Source organism: Sorghum bicolor, chromosome 9 (assembly GCF_000003195.3).
Source record: "Sorghum bicolor cultivar BTx623 chromosome 9, Sorghum_bicolor_NCBIv3, whole genome shotgun sequence".
NCBI classification, from domain to species: Eukaryota; Viridiplantae; Streptophyta; class Magnoliopsida; order Poales; family Poaceae; genus Sorghum; species Sorghum bicolor.
The window spans coordinates 57,295,554-57,314,349 of NC_012878.2; the positions used below are offsets into that span (position 1 = coordinate 57,295,554).

Consider the following 18,796-nt stretch of genomic DNA (forward strand, 5'->3'; position numbering starts at 1 on the left):
ATAATTCAATAACAAAAGTTATTGAATCTATTTTATTTTTAAATAATTATGGTATACTATTGTGTAAAATAGCATAAAGTTTCTAAAATGTTGTAGACTTAAAAATTTACATCTAGTTAGTTACGATTTTTTTAATTTGTAGCCTAAATTTGAAACATATTTCAAATTTGACTCGGTTTCGATTTTTTTTTCAAAAGTAGCCCGTTTGGCCCCGCCACCATATATGACGGGGCAAATGAACTGTAACCCGTCATGCATGGTGTGTGGGGTACAGCTGCCACGTGACATGCAGCCCTCATAGGCCTACTGGCGTGGCAGAGTACGTGACAAAGTGTACACCACCATCCATGGTTAGGCAACTCCGCCACCCATCAATGGCGGGGTACGTCCAGAGCCACCGGGGGCAGGCAGTGGCGTGCTTCCTGGCTTTGCGTGGCTTTGGGGCAGGCACTGTAGCAGGGATGGGATGGGATGGAATGAGGATCCGCATGTCATCATAGCCCGACGATCTACTCATTTATAAATGGCAGGCATGGAGAGAGAGTTTTGACATGCGAGCGGTCTGACCAGTCTTTATTTAAAGATATATGACATCGGAAATAACTTTGATTAAAATATATATGACAAAGTTTTTAGATATAGTTTTTAACAAATTTATTTAAAGATATAAGTAATGTATATATTTTTTATAAATCGAGTCAAACTAGTGATACGAGAAAAAAGGACAGTTAAATACTAACTAAGAGAGTACTCCGTATTTCAAAGCTGTTAAAGGTATGCGGTCGCAAATAACAGTGCAAATAACTTTGACTTAATTTATAAAAGATACAATTTTTAATTTAAAATAAATTTATACAAAATTAAATTTAAATATCTATTTAATGATATTAATTTTATATTATAAATATTAATATTTTTAATATATATGTAATCAAAGTTACTTTTTGAGGAAAAAAAAAATGACAGACATTTAGGAACGGGAGACACAGCATAAATGACACGCGAGCACAGTAAGCTAGTCTGCGGTACCTGCTACAGTATTTTTCAGAAGCTACAGTGCCATCCCATCCCTTGCTACAGTAAGGCCTTGTTTAGTTCACCCTGAAAACCAAAAAGTTTTCAAGATTCCCTGTCACATCGAATCTTGTAGCACATGCATGAAACATTAAATATAGACGAAAACAAAAACTAATTACACAGTTTAGCTGAAAATCACGAGACGAATCTTTTGATCCTAGTTAGTGCATGATTGGATAATATTTGTCACAAACAAACGAAAGTGCTACAGTTCCGAAAAGTTTTGACTTTTCGGAACTAAACAAGGCCTAAGCTAAAGTGCCTGCCCCTTCGTGACGCACGCAAAGCCAGGCCTTGTTTAGTTCTCTTATTTTCCAGAATTTTTCACATTATCTATCACATTGAATTTTGCGGTACATGTACGAAGCATTAAATATAAATAAAAGAAATAACTAATTATACAGTTAGGGTTAATTTGCGAGACGAATCTTTTGAGCCTAGTTAGTCTATGATTGGATAATATTTGTCAAATATAAACGAAATAGCTACTATTTCTATTTTGCAAAAAAATTTGAAAGTAAACAAGGCCTAGGAAGCACGCCACTGTCTGCCCCCAGTGGCTCTGGCCGTAAACGTCATGATAGACGGCGGGGTTGCCTAACCCGCCATGATGGGTGGTGCGGTACATTTTGCCACGTACTCCGTCACGTTAGTAGGCCCCTAAGGGCTGCATGCCACGTGGTAGTTGTACCCCGCTGCCATGCATGACGGGTTACAGTTCATTTGCTCCGCCATATATGGTGGCGAGGCCAAACGGGCTACTTTTGAAAATTTTTTCGAAACCGAGTCAAATTTGAAATATGGCCTTGTTTAGTTCACCCTAAAAACCAAAAAATTTTCAAGATTCTCCGTCACATCGAATCTTGTGGCACATGCATGAAACATTAAATATAGACGAAAATAAAAACTAATTACACAGTTTAGCTGTAAATCACGAGACGAATCTTTTGATCCTAGTTAGTCCATGATTAGATAATATTTGTCACAAACAAACGAAAGTGCTACAGTACCGAAAACTTTTCAATTTTCGGAACTAAACAAGGCCTATGTTTCAAAATTAGGCAAAAAATAAAAAAAATCTTAGTTACCCATGTCCTCCTTAAATAGTTTACGTGAAATTGGCCTAAAATGTTGTAGGCTCGTGACTATGAGCGGAAGATATATGTAGATTTGTGGAATTTACTCTTATTTTGTTGATAGAGAGGAGCACCAAGAGATTGAAGCTACTCCGTTAAAAAACGGGAGAAGCACGGCACAGTCATCCTGAAGACGAGAATTGCTCAAGTGTTTTTTTCAGCAGAAACTGCTCTAAGTGCTCGACAACTTTTTTTTTTTGAGAGAGAAAGTGCTCGACACTTGAGACATGACAGAGGTACATGGGCTCGATTCAGCCCATCATCACGAAACCAGTACCACATGGGTTCTAGCTGCCATGTCCAGTGCACTATGGATCTGTTTGGGTGGTTAACCTTTAGCCAAGCTTTATGAAGCCACCTCTTAAGTTGTTTGGTTGCCTGTTTTGAACCCAAAGCCAGGCTTCAACAAGCCACCGAGGACCCTTTAGCCAGGCTCCACGAGAACGCAGGGGGTGGCCGTTTTTTCAAAGCCAGGCTTGGCCCAGCCACGGTCTGAAGTCTCTTGACCACCTCCGTACGCACCGCCGCCGGTGTGAACTCCCCACCGGAGATCCCTGCTCCTCCTCTTCCGGTATGTTTGCGCCACCTGCTCGTCCTCATTGGAGATCCTCTACTCCTCCTCCTCTCATACGCATGTGCTCCCGATCTTTTGGCTTGCCGTGGGCGAATGCATCCACAACCGTCGCGTCGTGCGGCTCGTGGAGGAGCAACCGGCATGCGGCGTGTGGCGTGCTCGCCGTGGATGACTGCATCCGCAACATGTTCCTGGAGCTTGCCATGGGCGACTGCGCGCTGCACGTTTTCGCCGACGCCGCCTCATCGTCGCCGCGGTGGATGGTCCACCCGGTGCGCGTGGTCATGGTCCGGATCGGCATCCAGCCACGAGCATAGTTAATCAGCGAGCACACAAGAAGCACCTCACGAAGTCACGAGTGCCACCATCTTGATTCGTGTCCTCCTCGCTCAGATCCGGCCGCGCTAGAGGTCCGAGAGCACGAGGTGCTCAGCATGATCCATTCTTTGCATTACCACGTGACCTCCCTTCTTTGCATGGAGCCGGGCTGCTTGAGGTGCTCGTTGTGTGCTCGCTGATTAGCTATGCTCGTTGTGCTCCATGCGTGCTCGTTGATTCACAAGTTGCCTTCTTTGCGTGAGCTCTACCTTGATTCGATGTGCTCATTGCTTGCTTGCTGAAGTGCTGGTTGTGCTTATTGAGCTGCTCGCCATGCACCCATTAAGAGATGTCCACCACATGTTCGACGTAATTCCTCAATGGAGATAAACTTACCATTGAAATAAGAGATAATTGTATGCCAATCAAACCAGACAACCAAACACATCAATTGCTAACCAGGTTTAGATAGTACAATCAACCAAACAAATAGAGGTTGGCTTGATGAAAGCAGGCTAAGACTAGCCAGACTTAAAAGTTAGCCAGGCTACAAATAATCAAGGAAACCAAATACACCCTATGTGGCCCACCACCTGATCCAAATAGCGGGGCCATCCCAGCCCACCCCAACTCCCAACTACGGAGTACTTCTCTCGGCGTCGCCTAGTCTTCACTCACTCTCGATCAAGTCATCAGTGTCCTTCCAGATCCCACCGCGCGTCTCTGCGGGCGACACGCGCACACGCCACAGCTCGTCGCGATCGTCAACGGTCGAGCCATCGCCCATGGGAGGGAGGCACGAGGCGGAGGCGGACGGCGGAAAGGCCGGGGGCTACTCCTCCTCCGGCCTCCCGCCGTCGGAGGCGCCGCACCTGCAGGGCCAGCCGTCGCAGGAGTACGGGTACGGCACGTTCCAGGGCCCTCGGCAACCTCCCGTCGGGTTCCCGCAGCCTGCTCCGCCTCCCGGGTTCGGCGGCGGCGGCTATCACAACCAGCAGAAGCCGTACGCGCCCGCGGAGCCCTACTACGCTCAGGGGTACCAGGCCGTGCCAGGTATGGTTGGGGGTCTTCTCGGTTTCTGAGATTGTTTGCTCGTGCTGTTTAGCTTAGCTGTGTAGTGGGGGAAAAAGTGCAGCTGGGGCTTGTGGGGTGCAAGTGCGATTCGAAGTATCTACAAGGCTTTCATGGTGGAATCATTGATTGATTCATGTTGATTCATGATCGTATCTAGATTCCAAGTGAGGCAAACTGGCAAATTCACAGCTTATAACTGCCAATCTGATGAACCGATTCAGAACCTTGTATGCTCCATGTTAGCACTTGTTCTTTGGTACACTGCAATTAATGTTAGCACTTGTATGCTCCATTTTAGTCATAGTTCATAGCTGTGACCACTAATTATAACATTTATTGATAATTGAGATGTTGGTAGTGACATTGGACATATTTTTGATAGAAGCAAACTAGCAAAGACAAAGACATATAATTCATCTATACTAAGATGATTGAATCCACTGACCAAAAGCGATCGTGATGCGCTCGCCGATGATTGCCAATCTGGCGAACCGATTCAGAATCTTAGCAGGGTAGACTGCAAGTTATTATTCTAATGAAAACTGAATTAATTGATTTACTCTTCAAAGTAATTGTGCTAAATTTAGCAGAGCTACCGCTGTTGTGACCACTAGCAATATACTCCCTCCATTCCAAATTATAAGTCGTTTTGGCTTTTCTAGGTACATAAGTAGCTTTTACTATGTATCTTGACATAGTTTATCCCTAGGTGCATAGCAAAAACTATGTACTTAGAAAAGCCAAAACGATTATAATGTGAAATGGAGGGAGTAACATTAATTGAGACGATGTTCATGACATTGGAGATTTTTCTGATGGAAGCAATGAAATATAATTATGCAGTTCTGAGATAATTGAATTCATTGACCAAAAGTGATGGTGATGGGCCCCCTATGGTTTCTGAAAGCATACAAGAAACTGAACATAGCTAATCTGCCTGAACTACACTGTGGCGATAATGAATAAATGTGTATTGAACATGAGAAATAGAAATCTATGCCAATGATCATATGGTTTTTGGTCCCTTAGGCTATGGTCCTGTTGCTGAAGGAAGACCTGTGAGAATGAGGCGTCTCCCATGTTGTGGCCTCGGCTTAGGCTGGTGTCTGTGAGTTTCTCTGCCTCTGTACATGTGTTATTTCCCTGTATTTTCTGAAGTTATACAGCACTACTAACAAAATCCCTTTCTCTTCCTCGAACAAGGTTCATTACTGGGTTTTTCCTTGCTGCCATTCCATGGTACATTGGAGCTTTTATTCTGATATGTGTGCGGGTACATGACCAACGAGAGAAACCAGGATACGTTGCTTGCACAATTGCTGTAAGTTCATTTTATTAATACAATGCAACCCTGTTGCCTATTTCACATCTGGAATTTGAGATCGAGCTGCATGGAAATATGGAAGCAAACTGTTTGATTAATAGTCTTTTCTGTAGCAACTGATACAAAAAAAAGGGTACTAAACGTACCTAGTACTTATTACTGATTTAAATTGTAATATGCTGAAAATTTTAGTTTGGACTATACAGGTCTGCTAAATTGTTGAATGTGTTTATTTGCTGCTGTATCATTTGATCTTAATTCCTTCTTTTTTTGAATCTCAAGCTGATTTTGCTTCGAATTTGATGTGGCAGGCTGTTGTTGCTGCCGTTGCCATCCTCCTGGGGGTAACTAAAGGAACTCATGTGTGGTGAATTGCCTCCAGAGAAGGCAATGGATGTATACTTGCGCTGTATATCTGTGTGTATTAAAAGTGTGGAGCAACATCATGTGCTCTCCTATGTCCATATCTATTCTACTTTGTAATGAAATTTTAAACGTACCATCTACTTCTTGTAAGCAGCACTGCATCATACAATAAGATACCTTGTGTAAATTGTGGATTTTCTGGACAATATATAATAGTATATATCAATCAGGGTCAAGAATCCCCAGACTTCTCTCTGGTAATAGGCCTTGTTTAGTTTCCAAATTTTTTTGGTTTGGGGTTAGGCTCGAAAGATTATCTTGCGATTTACAAGCAAACTGTGTAATTAGTTTTGGTTTTTGACTATATTTAAGGCTTTATGCATGTGTCGCAAGATTTGACGTGACAAGAAATCTTGAAAAGTTTTTGGGTTTTGGGTGAAGTAAACAAGGTCTAATCGGGAACACAAAAATCAGAAAAGAGAAAACACAATAAATGACTGATCAGGGCTCATTTACCAGACAAAAGTCTGGCCTCTAGAAAGCCCAATTTATTGTTGCCATTGCCAGAGATAACAGCCCAATATCTTATCAAGCATTCAGGCCCACAATACACGGCCCGTTAGGGTTTCTCACCCTAGCACATAAATACTACTTCCCCTCCGGATCCTCCCTAGTCGGCCGCCATCTCCCCCTGTTAGGTTTTAGGAGACCTCCGCCGCCCCTCCGGCCTCGCGAGCTCGCCGAAATGGTCGCCCACAGGGTAATTCTACCGCCGTCATCTTCTCCGCCTCCGCTTGTCTTGATCCGCTGTGTCTTTGCTCTTCCCGTTGTGGCTGATCTCCTAAGTTTATCTGTGATCTGTTTCGGTCTCGGCAGTTCCATCAGTACCAGGTGGTGGGTCGCGCGCTGCCGACCCCGACCGATGAGCACCCCAAGATCTACCGGATGAAGCTCTGGGCCACCAACGAGGTTCGCGCCAAGTCAAAGTTCTGGTGAGTACCGTACTCTCTTGGGCCGATGCTAGGATTCTCAGATTGCTTTCTGACGATAGTCTCGCTTGTCTTTGCGCAGGTACTTCCTTAGGAAGCTCAAGAAGGTGAAGAAGAGCAATGGCCAGATGCTCGCTATCAACGAGGTACTACCAATCCTTTCTCCTCTTACTGTGAACCGTTGCTATGCTTTATGAATTAGTGTGGATCGATAGATAGGTGTCGTTTGTGTCTTGCCACTGCTGATGTTATGTCCTGAAGTTTATGCCCCCCTGGCCTGATTAGCAGCAATGTCTATCACTTCATCAGTTGATTATAAGTTCAGTAGACAAAAGGTATATGCGATTAGTGATTCTTCAATAAGAGCTTAAAACCCTTGAATTGTAGAGATGATCCTTGTTTCAATGTGGAGAGATCTTAGATTTTGTTTTGGGCTTTGTATTGGGCTCTGAGTTTAGTTGCTGTATATTAAAACTAAAATGCAGGGCATATTTGTCATTTGGGTGGTTGTCTAGTTGCTGTCTATTAAAATTAAATATAGTAATGAGTTTAGTGTCTTGTAGCATATTAGTTCAGAATTATGATGTCTTTTAGCAAAGACATGTTTTTTAAGTGGCCTGTGGCAAAAGCCACATTTTATCGATGTCCTCTGGCAAAATTTTCCTTTGAGCAATGAGTGGTTGATATTCTACATGAAACTGTGTATCTGTACTACCTCTATTTTGCCTTTGAACAATGAGTCGCTTGTTACACTTTTCAGCATTAGGGTGCTTCAAACTTGTAGACCTCCAAACTTTCAATTCATGTTAGATTCTGTTGCAGCTATGGCAGTGTCCAGTGTTGAAACAAATGTTCCCAATCATACCTTGTCATGCATAAGAACCTTGATGACCTGACTTTGTAGCATTGTGTGGTGGCAATCTTGCATTAAGCTGATTTAGTAATGTTTGTTGAATGGTGTTTGGCTATTTAGCATTTTTGTTAGTTGTTGAGCGATTCCATTGGTGCCATTTTTTCTAGTTTGCCTTAGATAGATATAGCCAAAGCCGATTCAGTAATGTCTGTTGAATGATGCTTTAGCTATTTAGCAATTTTGTTAGTTGGGGAGGGGTTTCATTGGTGTCATTTTCCTTGTGTGCCTTTGATAGATAGAGCTAGAGTTTGTTAAGGATGGGCTTGCAATCCCAAAGTCACCTGTTCTCTTATGTTTTCTTTGACCATATCTGCATCTTAACGCACTTGATGTTTCTCAGATCTTTGAGCGCAACCCAACCACTATCAAGAACTATGGCATCTGGCTGCGTTACCAGAGCAGGACCGGTTACCACAACATGTACAAGGAGTACCGTGACACCACCCTGAACGGTGCCGTGGAGCAGATGTACAACGAGATGGCCTCCCGCCACCGTGTGAGGTCCCCCTGCATCCAGATCATCAAGACGGCCACGGTGCACTTCAAGCTGTGCAAGAGGGACAACACCAAGCAGTTCCACAACTCTAAGATCAAGTTCCCGCTCGTGTACCGCAAGGTGAGGCCACCCACAAGGAAGCTCAAGACCACCTTCAAGGCGTCCAGGCCCAACCTGTTCATGTGATAGTTGTCGTCAGATTATCGTACCTGTGTTCTGTGTCTTAGCGCCTGAGAGATAAAAGATTTTGCCTGTGCAAGTTTTGGTGCCCCGTGGATTGAGCACTTTGATGTTTCCAGTTACGGATTTGAATGATGCTATGCAAACCCTTGACTTTTGTCCAATTAGTTATCAGCAGACTGCTATTTACTTGCCATGTGTTGCTCGCTGGCATTGTGGGTTCTCGTTGCGTTACTGTGTCTAAAATTGCCTGATTGTCTGATAGTTGGGAAGTTCTTATTTTGTACTGCAGCCCGCGGTTTGCCTTCAGGATTTTCGATTTGAACTTCTTTGAGCAAACTTTGCCTCTCAAGATCGCCATCCTGTGGCTCTATGCTGTGGGCTTGGAAAGAGAAAAATATTGTTGAATAGCTGTTAGCTTTGGCAGATAATCTCTAGCAAATAGGCTCTTGTCACCCAGAATAGCAGGGCCGAGAGAAGCCAAGAGGGGGATTCAATGCACAAAGCCACGAAAGCTGCTGAGTCCAGAGAAGCCACAGTCCATTGGCTTCACCTGCTCAAGCTCCATCTCTAGTGCTTTGCAGCAATAGCCGTTTCTCATAGGGTGTTCTCTATTTGGAACAACCGTGGGTATTCATTTGTAGTAAAAACCTGTGGTTCTTCTTTTTGTAACTAAATGAACTAAATAAAAAATAAATTATCTAATTAATTTATTAAATTACGCTATAGAAAAACCGCGGGTATTCATTTGTAGGGTATCCCATGAGAGGAGAGGACCGGACAGCACAGTTGAGCGGCTGCTGCTGAAATGATGCACATTTGGACGTGGAAAACGTTGGCGTCCCATCAAGGCGACATCAGCGGCGGATGTGCATGGTTGCATAGCGCACTACTGCAGGTGTAAAGATGCTGCTAATGCTAGCGATGTGTAGATGCTGGCTGGCGACGTCAGGGCAGGGCGAGGGCATGAGACTTTCCCAGTCCCAGGGCTCTTCACCTAACCAGTAACCACCCGAAAGCAAGCTGCCTAGGCTGTCCATGGTTTGGTTTCAGTCTGCTTGCGGAACAAGATCCCAGTGAACCATCGCTGGCGTTGGCCGCTGCCTCCGAATTATTCCCGTTCCTTTTTTTTTTTGGTGATTTGATATAGGCCAACGGAATGGTGGTCGTTGGAAAGCAAGATTAGAGTCATGATTACGATGACAAAGTCAGGTGACAGGTGACTATTTTCAGCGAACCATTCACGACCAATTTGCATTACAGCGTAAAGGCCATGATCACACATGTTGAAGCAGCAGTGGTGAGAACCTTATTCGTTTGACTGATAAGTCATGGCAGAAATGATTCGTTGTGAGAAAAAAATATTGTTGAATGTCTGACAGATCCGTTGATAACCTCAAGCAAACAAGCGATAGTCTCTAGCCTGTACCTGTACGCCCTGAGACTTTGACATTTTGCTCCCAAAAGCAGCAGACAACGCGTGGTCTGGTTTTCCCTGCTGTCAAAAATGAAACGATCATTTTCCGGTGGCTTTTGGAATCCTGGAAACGTCAACCTCGCCTGTACAAATTCCTACAGTATACAAGGTAAAGGAACGGGTCACTGTGTGGTGAGTGATGAGTGATGGGGTGATGCGGTGAAGCAGATAGTAGTGGCACACGGATGGAGATCCCAGTAGGGGCTGCCCCCACCTCGCGCGCGCGCTTTTCCTTCCACTCGATCGGTCCGGGCGGACTCGAGTGCGCGCTGGCCCATCGCGCAATGAGTGCAGCCGCAGAAAGAAACAATTTCGACACATATCCATGCCATTTCTGAACCCCCGATTTTGTCCTTCAGTTTTTTCTCAGAGTCTGAAGTCTGAACCGCGGTTGGTGTGCACTGCATGTGACCGTATGTGCGAGTGCACGTATGTGCAGTGCACTAGTGCAACAAGGCCTTCTCTCTCGGTACCCCGTGTGTTTGTTGGGTTTTTGGCATCCAACCTTTTCCGTCACAAATGGCAGCGATGAGATGGAGAGGAATGGGAGACCATGCATTGCGCCTCACTTCTCGGTCGGTTGAGGATGAGCTGCTCTGTCGGTTGGCCATTACAATAAGACTGCACAGATACAGCCAGCAGCCATAGTGCTTCAGTTATCATATATGCATAAATAAAACACGCACCCTAGATACCGTATCCGGCAGTTCACAACGCATCAGGCGACAGGCGGCATAGTTCCACAAGAAGAAACCCCGAAACCCTACACAATTGAATCCAGTGGCAACCAAACAATTAAAGAGGAGATTGTTATTGGGCACTGATGACTGATCATGGTGCCAAAGCCCAAAGCTTGTCGTCGCTTTCCCGCCGGTACAACGAGAATCCTCTCTTGACCATCCCTGTCTGCGGCTGACAGGGACTCGTTAACAGATCCTCCCATTAGCAACAACTACTACAAGATGTAGCTTTGCGTCCATCAGCCATGCATGCAGATCCCCCTCCCCAGCTCCCCTGCTTCGTCAGCACCTCCTCTGCTTTTGCAGTGAGAATCACATGAGATATATACAAAGCGATGGCTACTTCGTCACTAAACCCAAAGGGAAACAAAAGATGGGGCAAAATTTGATGCCATGATGGTTACTTGTGAGCTGACATGTATGTAGCAGGGAGGCGTCTTGCTTGCACATCGCCATGCATTGGAAGCACAGAGACTGGGTTGGCAATTTGGTATCCAACATGCAGGCATGGAGTTGGTGGGAGACCGGCTGGGAGGCCACACACACAACCCAACACACCCTCGCTGCTGCCTGCTGGACCGAGATCTCACTAGCTCCCGTCAAGGATCGAGGTGATGGTGTCTGTAACCTTTGCACTACCAGCCTGCTGTTCAAGCAACCAATCTCAACTGATCCACAGCGTAGATTCAGATCCCCCACAGGGTAGATTCAGATCCCGGGTTCTTGTTACAGCAAATGAAAATGTTTGCAGGTATGGCTGCAAATGCTTTTTATTTTTAGATTAAGAGGTATGGCTGCACATGTGTTGTGAACTTAAATGGGCAGATTAGGTTGTGGCAGCATTCTGTCATCACACTGGATGGAGAACAAATCTTGCAGTATCTTCATCATGATCAAATCAATAGATCATTATGGCGAAATCCTATAATATTCTTGCTAGTTCTGCAAAATAAAACTAAAACAGAAATGAACAGGCCTGTGAATGTATGTAATTCAGGTATCATGTCATTCACCAAGAGCTATACGTATCAGTGCTGTTAGGCAGTACTGTCATGGCCATATCTGAAGGGGAAAAAAAAGCAGGACGACGATGCAAAGCTGCCTTCCTGTGCTGGTCTGGTCTAGAAGGTTAGTTAGCCTAGCCACAGGACCTCGCTAGACAACTTGCCTACAATGCCTTTTGCTTTTCTGTGAAACCTTGCCTACAAACGTCAACAATTGATACCCTAATTTCATTCTTGTGCTTTTGCAAATTTTCCTGGATGCTGATACATACAGGAGCAGCCAACAATATCTTGGTGCTTCCTGCTGCACCACCACAACACAAAGCCGTCCTTTCACACCATCATCATACCGCAGAGCTGTCAAACCGTACCCCAAAGCTCAAAGGAGCTAAAGAGCGCCCATCCATCTATCTCCGATTCCATCCTCCCCAACAGCACGAAAGTCCACCGCACTATATTATCTCTAGGCGGCAAAAGCAGCAGCAGCTGCTCATATCCAAATCATTCAGTGGACACCCCTTCCAAGTTATTCCCCAAGACCGGCCGATCAGATTCTCTGTTCCTTGAATTCCTTGGAGGATTCTTTCATTCGCCTGCAAGTCATCTTGGAAGACCAAGACCTTGGGCCGCATTGCGCGGAGAATTGGAAGAAAGCCTCGGTTTTCTGCTGTTTCTTTTGTTCATTCTTTAGTGCAAATATGTTTCTTGAGTTCTTGTAGTGCCGGTACATAAAGGCCAGGAAGGGCTTGGAAGAAAGGAATGACTTGAGGTGATAGTGTGTGTGACAGAGAGAGAGAGAGAGAGAGGGATTGTGAAAGGCTGAGAGCTCTGCCTGTTCTTCCTCTGCCATTGTTTTTTTCCCTTTTTGAGGACCGTTTAGGAGCTCTGTTTAGCTGTTGCTTGCCACCTTTTGGCGTCCGTTTCTGCCGAGAAGAGAATTGAGCCATTGACAAGCAGAAATGCTCCTGTTCAAGAGAAAAAGACTGCTCCTTGTATCTGCAGGCTGTGTGATTCTCATGCTTCTCACACCAACCCATGGTGACTCACATCCAGAGCAGAGCTACAAGATGGCTCAGCCTTTGGAGGTAATTTCCATGCTCTCTACTACTCCTGTAAGCTACCAAATTTTTCCTGGCTCTGTTCAACTTTACCAGAATATGAACATCTGACAGACAGTAGGAGCTGTGTTGTATTACTGACTGCGACACCTGGATTGGTCTTGCAGCTCACACCCAAGCTCTCGGTGCAGCTCAAGCTCCATGCCTTCCTGCTCTGGTCTTCAGTTGGCTTCCTGATGCCGATAGGGGTGCTGCTCATCAGAGCTTCCAGCAATGTCAAAAGCCCCAGAAACATCAGGCTCCTCTTCTACTGCCACGTCGCTTCCCAGGTCTGTGAGACTGTGACATGAACTCCATCTCCTGCAACTGCAATCGCCATCAGATATTTACACGCAATGCAATCCTCGCAGATCGTCGCCGTCGCTCTCGCCACCGCCGGCGCGGTGCTGTCGATAAGCAACTTCGAGAACGCCTTCAACAACACGCACCAGAGGATCGGGCTGGCGCTGTACGGCTTCATCTGGCTCCAGCCACTCGTCGGCTTCCTCCGGCCGGACAGGGGGGTGAGGACGCGGAGCGCGTGGTACCTGGCGCACTGGCTCCTGGGCCTCGGCGTCTGCGTCGTCGGCGTCGCCAACGTCTACATCGGCCTGCACACGTACCAGGAGCGGACCGGCCGGAGCGCGCGGCCGTGGACACTGCTCCTCACCGTCGAGGTGGCGGCCATGGTGTTCGTGTACCTCGTCCAGGACCGGTGGAGCTACGTGGTGCGGCAGCAGGAGGAGGACGCCGCCGCCCTCGGCGACGAGCGGAGCGAAGGGTCCACCATGTACCCGGCGAACGATCACAAGGAGGTCGTCGTGGTGCCGTAGTCGCCTTGCTGACTCGTGAGTCGTGACAGGTCCCCAGTCCGGATTACACTAGTTTAGCCGACGATCCGTCGAGCGGATGGATTGGAAAGAATTCCATGGATGCCGTCTTTGGGAGCTCGCATTTGGCATTTCACATTTGTACAGGTTAATAGAAAGAGGTGATGTGCTTGAAAGAAGAAGCTGAGTTGGGTCATTTCTTGTTTTCAACTGAGTCAGATTAGGGCCTCTCTGGCTCAAAACTCTGGAGACATATGATAAGAAAAAAATGTAGGAATTGAACGCCCTAATATCTTGAATCCTATATCCTATAGATAAAAAAAAAACATAGGAAGCTGGAAGATCAAACATCTAGACGGAGCAGGAAAAACACAGTAACTCGATGAGGGTGAGTGACACAAAGGAAACTTCCATGAGGTTAAAAAAAAACTCCTATGAAACAAGACATTTCATAGGAATTTGATAGGGTTTGTAGCAACAAAATCCTTCGTTCCAAAAGGACTTCACTGGAAATTTTGGATTCCAATCCTCTAGAATTCCTTTATTTTTCCTTTGTTTCGAAGCAGGCTTCCTATTCTAACTTCAACCCACCTCCTACTTGGGCTCCCATTTTCCATGCCCTCCCAAATTATAGTTTCAGCCAATCACATTTAGAACCCCCTATCCAGTGGATCCCACCCACTTTCCTCTCCCCACTCATAAATTAAGACAAGAATATGTGAGATAAGGACTTGGTCTGTTTTTTTTTCCACTGGAGTTGGGTCTTAATTTGAGCCTCTACTTTTTTATCATAGCTTGTAAATAAAAGTTTAAGGGCTTAATTTAGGGATTTGGGTTAGAGTTGCTCTTATAGAGCATTTTGATGCTTGCGTCGCATTTCTCTTAGGTAACATGGGATTTTGCCTACCTCTAGTCTTCTGCGATCTTTGATCATTGCAGAACTGAACGAATAAGGAGATTGGAGATTACCCGGAAGAGAGTGCTGACTGGGCGGAGTGCAAACGGGACGTCACGTGGAAATGCACACAAGATTTATTTGTGCGCGCAGAGATGCAAACACCAGCGACCAACAATCGTTCTGGCGTCCGACACTCGTGCGCGACGCCGAACACAAGTCAACGAGCATGGACATGGAACGGAGCCGGCGTTGAGTAGCACAGTGGCGCTGCATCGGGCTGTATCACAGAGTCCAAGCAACACCAACAGCAACAATGTTTTTTTTTTCTCGAATACGCAAGAGCATTATGTATCATTATATTAAGAAGATATAAGTTTTAATAAACACAAGAGTGTCCATTTCTGGTCTGACAAAGGGGTTATATTTTGAATATGACAACCCTGAGATCTACTAGGATCAACATAAACTACACGCACGGCCTATGGCTCCATGGCCGAAGGCTGGTGAGCTCGGTCACCGGACATCCCCTGCAAGCTAGGAACAACTCGTCGAGGGTCTCAACGTTTGCAGCCGAAAGGTCGTCTTTGAAGTAGGAGTCGCACAAACGCTTAGTCGCAGAGGAAGACGGTGCTGAAGGTTCTAAGAACCCCATCTTCAACTTCGCCACGTTTGAACGGCGGGATGTGGTCCATTTGCTGAGTAGCAATCCGTGCAGGAACGTAAAAGACCAATTAGCCAGGCAAAATTGTAGAGAAACTAATGTTGGAAATCAATTAATCTCATTAACTGGAACCGGACCAAACAAACAGGAGTATGAAATAAAGGGGAGCAGCTTTCACTACACAGTGAAGACTCCATTGTATTGGCTATTGCATAAGCCCGGCTTGGCAAGCAACAAGTTCCGGGGGTCCGGGGGTCGGTTTATCGAAAGGATAGCCGTATTAAAGCTACTCAGGCAAGTTTGGAGGAATGCTTCATTAACCAAACTACTCTGGGTACTACCACGAATATCCTACTGAACCAGTGAACAACCAATAGCACATCAGTTTCTTCTGAACAAGACAGAAATACGCCGGTTCCTTAGCCATGTTCAGCATGCTTCGTATGATGATTATATGATGAAAGAGAAAAACACTTCAGCAGAGAAAGCAGGTCCTGTCTCATCGAGTGAACCAATCTGCCTCATCTAATACTGCTGCGCCAAACCTGCACAAGAAAAACGGTTTGTGAAATTACATAAAACAGACCAAACAAAATATATGCATTTATGTATACCAATAATCTTCTACCACAAACTCTTAGAAAGGTCTTATCAAGAAGAAATTCTTAAAAGGTCCTGTAAAAAAGAAACACTTCAAATGTTTGTTGAAACATATGCATAGTGCTGACTAGGCAACAGTCAGACTGCCATTGGGTTCCTTCATTGAAATGTTTTAGCTACTAAACTGGAAGAAGATATAATGAGTACATAAAAAGCTCTGTTGTCTTCCCATCCTTTTCATGCTTCCATATTTTGTTCCCTGTTCCTGCCATTATTCTTTTGTTCCCTGTTCCTGCCATTATTCTTCAAATCCTCTAAGATCCAAAAGAAACTTTAATACGAAAACTCAATAACATATCCCAATATGAAACAGAGAAAGCAGTGAACATTAATGGAACAGGCCTTGACTAGAATTAATTCTGATAGCTGCCTTCATATACTCCATAGATATCTGCAGCTACCTCATGAAAATGAATAACATCGACGTGGAAAGGAAAACGAGTACTCAAATATAATTGTGTAAAAGAAAAAAAAAGCAGCTAGCATCCTTTTATCTTTGTGCTGGATGGGAATTCCATGATGATTCTAGTAGTAATATTCAGACAGTAATGTCTCTCAGCTGTTCTTTTATATCCTTAACCTAGTTATTTAGCATATGGGTTGCTTGGTGCTCCCATTACGTAAAAGGGTTGCGCAAGAATCGGTTTAGAACTTCGGCTGAAAAACTAATGTATTTGATTGCTATTTGTAACAGAATCCAGATGATCCATATGGGAAGCTTAGGAAAAATAAGGTCTTGAATATTGTTGGAAAGATAAGATATCATGCAATGGAGTCTTGGAAACCATGGCTGCCTCTTCACCGACAATATTAGGGTCAAGCTCTAAAGTCTTAATGGCCCATAGAAAACTCAAAGAATTCAACATAGGTCGTATGTCGATCATCTTTCCTCAGCAGTCAAACTTTTCGATGAAATATAATCCACTCTCACTTGTACAATAGACAAACTCGCAAAAGTACATCATGAGTAATATCCACTAACTTTGACCAGGAAAAAATGAGGTGCAGAGATGCATTGTTCAAATCATAAATATACAATATTAACTTTTAGACCCATAATCAAATTTCTTTACCTTCAAACAGGACACGAGCTTGAGCTGAAGCTCTTTTGCATTTTAGTAAGTCAATTATTGGATCATCAAAATCATCTGGGTGTGTATCAACATATAATGTGCGAAGAAGCCTTGCTTTAGAGAGGATAAGCTTCATAAGTAAAATTTCATTTGGAAGCCAAATGACACGACTCATCTGCACAATTTGAAGACTGGCACACATGCCATCAGTCCACAGAGCATTTAAGAACTCCCAATCTGCCTCAAAACCCTGACCAAAGACGTCCCGCGACTTCACCAATAAAAGGAAATCAGTTGTAAATAACAAGATGACCTTCGAATAGTGTAAACATGAACAAAATGGCAACAAGGTAAACATCCAGTATTACCTCTATTTCTAGCTTTTGAAGGTTGTCACAACTCCTTAGCAAGGTAAACATGAACAAAATGGGGCGCATTTCAGTAAAGTCCATAGATAACATCAAGTTCTTCAAGTTATAAAAGGTGAATGGAAGTGTATACGGCATCTTAACATCATCAGCCTGTGACAAAAAATATATATATAAGAACATTGAAACTGGATAAAAGTCATACAGGGTAGAAATATGGATGAAATTTCTGTGTTATTTTGAAACAAAGGACTACAGGCACATGGAAACAGGGCAGCAATGAAACGATTGTTTCCATTATTATTAATTATTAACTATTAGTGTAACTTGACGCTAATTTATTAGTATAGGAGACCATGTTTACATTCCTGATCTATGTAATGAGCTTGAGCCAAGCACTAGCGTTGCAGCCTTGATTTATAACAAAGCATATAATAAGAACAAGCGTTGCAGCCTTGATTTATAACAAAGCATATAATAAGAACAAAGTGAAACTAATGTACCGGCGAGAAGAGACTGAGCTTTTGAACGTGAGCAAACCGAGCAAGGAAATCTCCAAAATCACGTTCATGCTGCGGACAGAACAACAGATCAATGTTGGCATATTCGAGGCACGGCAGCTCTCCAAATCGCCAGCCATAGTCATACTCTGAATAGATTGATAGGATACGGAGATTGGGCGCCTCAATCACTGATTCTGGGTAGTCATCAGAGATGCATACATCAAACATATCCAGGGTACGAAGCAAGGGTGACCGACGAATGATAGCCTCCAACTGTTTGTCCCCATTGGCTGGGAAGACAACAAAGATGAGGTCGAGCTCCTGGAGCGTGGGGAAGCCAGCGAATCCTACGGGGAGGGGTGGGATGTTGCAGCATCGCAACCGCAGGGACACGAGATCACCGAAGGAGAAGATGGAGGAGTGGAGGTTGAAGTAGCCTGATCTGAGTCGGCCACACATGTGGATGGACTCGACGCGGCAGCGGGAGAGCGCGGCGAACCAATCGTCGATGCGGCCGGCAGACTCGTCGTCGACGCAGATGTCGAAGAGGGAGACGCGGGGGCCGATGTAGGGGAGGAGGACGCTGTCGACGACCGAGGGGTGCGTGCCGAAGGGGAAGGAGAGGGAGAGTACCGAGAGCGACTTCCAGAGGTGGCGCCAGGTGCGGGAGAGCACGGAGGTGCGCACGGCGTCCCGGAGGTCGAGGCGGACGAGGATCTCGTCCCGCAGCTCCGCCGGGAGGGAGGAGAGCCGGTCGGGCCCTGCCAACACCCGCTTCGGCTCCATCACGGCTCCAGCCCCAGACTCTTCGCCTCTCTGCGAGGCAGCGACTCCAGGCAGTGGACGCCGCCGGCGACGGCTCCCTCTCCGCTCGGCCTCCCTCCCTGCGTGCGTCGTCGCCTCCAACGGTCTACTAGCCTGCTAATGGCCCATTTCTCTATGCGCGGAAGCTGGGAGGCCCGCGACCAGCCCATTCGGATTTGGCCCACTTTTTCTGAACAGTCTCAACGCTTCCGCTCTTGAATCCGCCAACAAGAA

At 45.3% G+C, this 18,796-nt stretch overlaps 4 protein-coding genes across 4 annotated transcripts; 3 read left to right on the top strand and 1 right to left on the bottom strand.

The window, feature by feature from the left end:
- On the top strand, positions 3,766-6,124 carry LOC8074600 (60S ribosomal protein L18a-like protein). Its single transcript, XM_002440211.2, has 4 exons — positions 3,766-4,158; positions 5,209-5,287; positions 5,383-5,500; positions 5,815-6,124. The coding sequence occupies exons 1-4, from the start codon at positions 3,891-3,893 to the stop codon at positions 5,872-5,874; spliced, it is 525 nt and encodes a 174-aa protein (XP_002440256.1). The 5' UTR covers positions 3,766-3,890; the 3' UTR covers positions 5,875-6,124.
- LOC8063604 (60S ribosomal protein L18a) lies at positions 6,475-8,668 on the top strand. The gene is made up of 4 exons (XM_002440212.2): positions 6,475-6,629; positions 6,746-6,861; positions 6,941-7,004; positions 8,112-8,668. The coding sequence occupies exons 1-4, from the start codon at positions 6,615-6,617 to the stop codon at positions 8,451-8,453; spliced, it is 537 nt and encodes a 178-aa protein (XP_002440257.1). The 5' UTR covers positions 6,475-6,614; the 3' UTR covers positions 8,454-8,668.
- Positions 11,860-13,910, top strand: LOC8063605 (cytochrome b561 domain-containing protein At2g30890). Its single transcript, XM_002440213.2, has 3 exons — positions 11,860-12,753; positions 12,894-13,055; positions 13,137-13,910. The coding sequence occupies exons 1-3, from the start codon at positions 12,628-12,630 to the stop codon at positions 13,596-13,598; spliced, it is 750 nt and encodes a 249-aa protein (XP_002440258.1). The 5' UTR covers positions 11,860-12,627; the 3' UTR covers positions 13,599-13,910.
- Positions 15,239-18,679, bottom strand: LOC8063606 (F-box/FBD/LRR-repeat protein At1g13570). The gene is made up of 4 exons (XM_002441478.2): positions 17,759-18,679; positions 17,256-17,408; positions 16,888-17,158; positions 15,239-15,699 (listed from the first exon to the last, which is right to left on the bottom strand). The coding sequence occupies exons 1-4, from the start codon at positions 18,542-18,544 to the stop codon at positions 15,680-15,682; spliced, it is 1,230 nt and encodes a 409-aa protein (XP_002441523.1). The 5' UTR covers positions 18,545-18,679; the 3' UTR covers positions 15,239-15,679.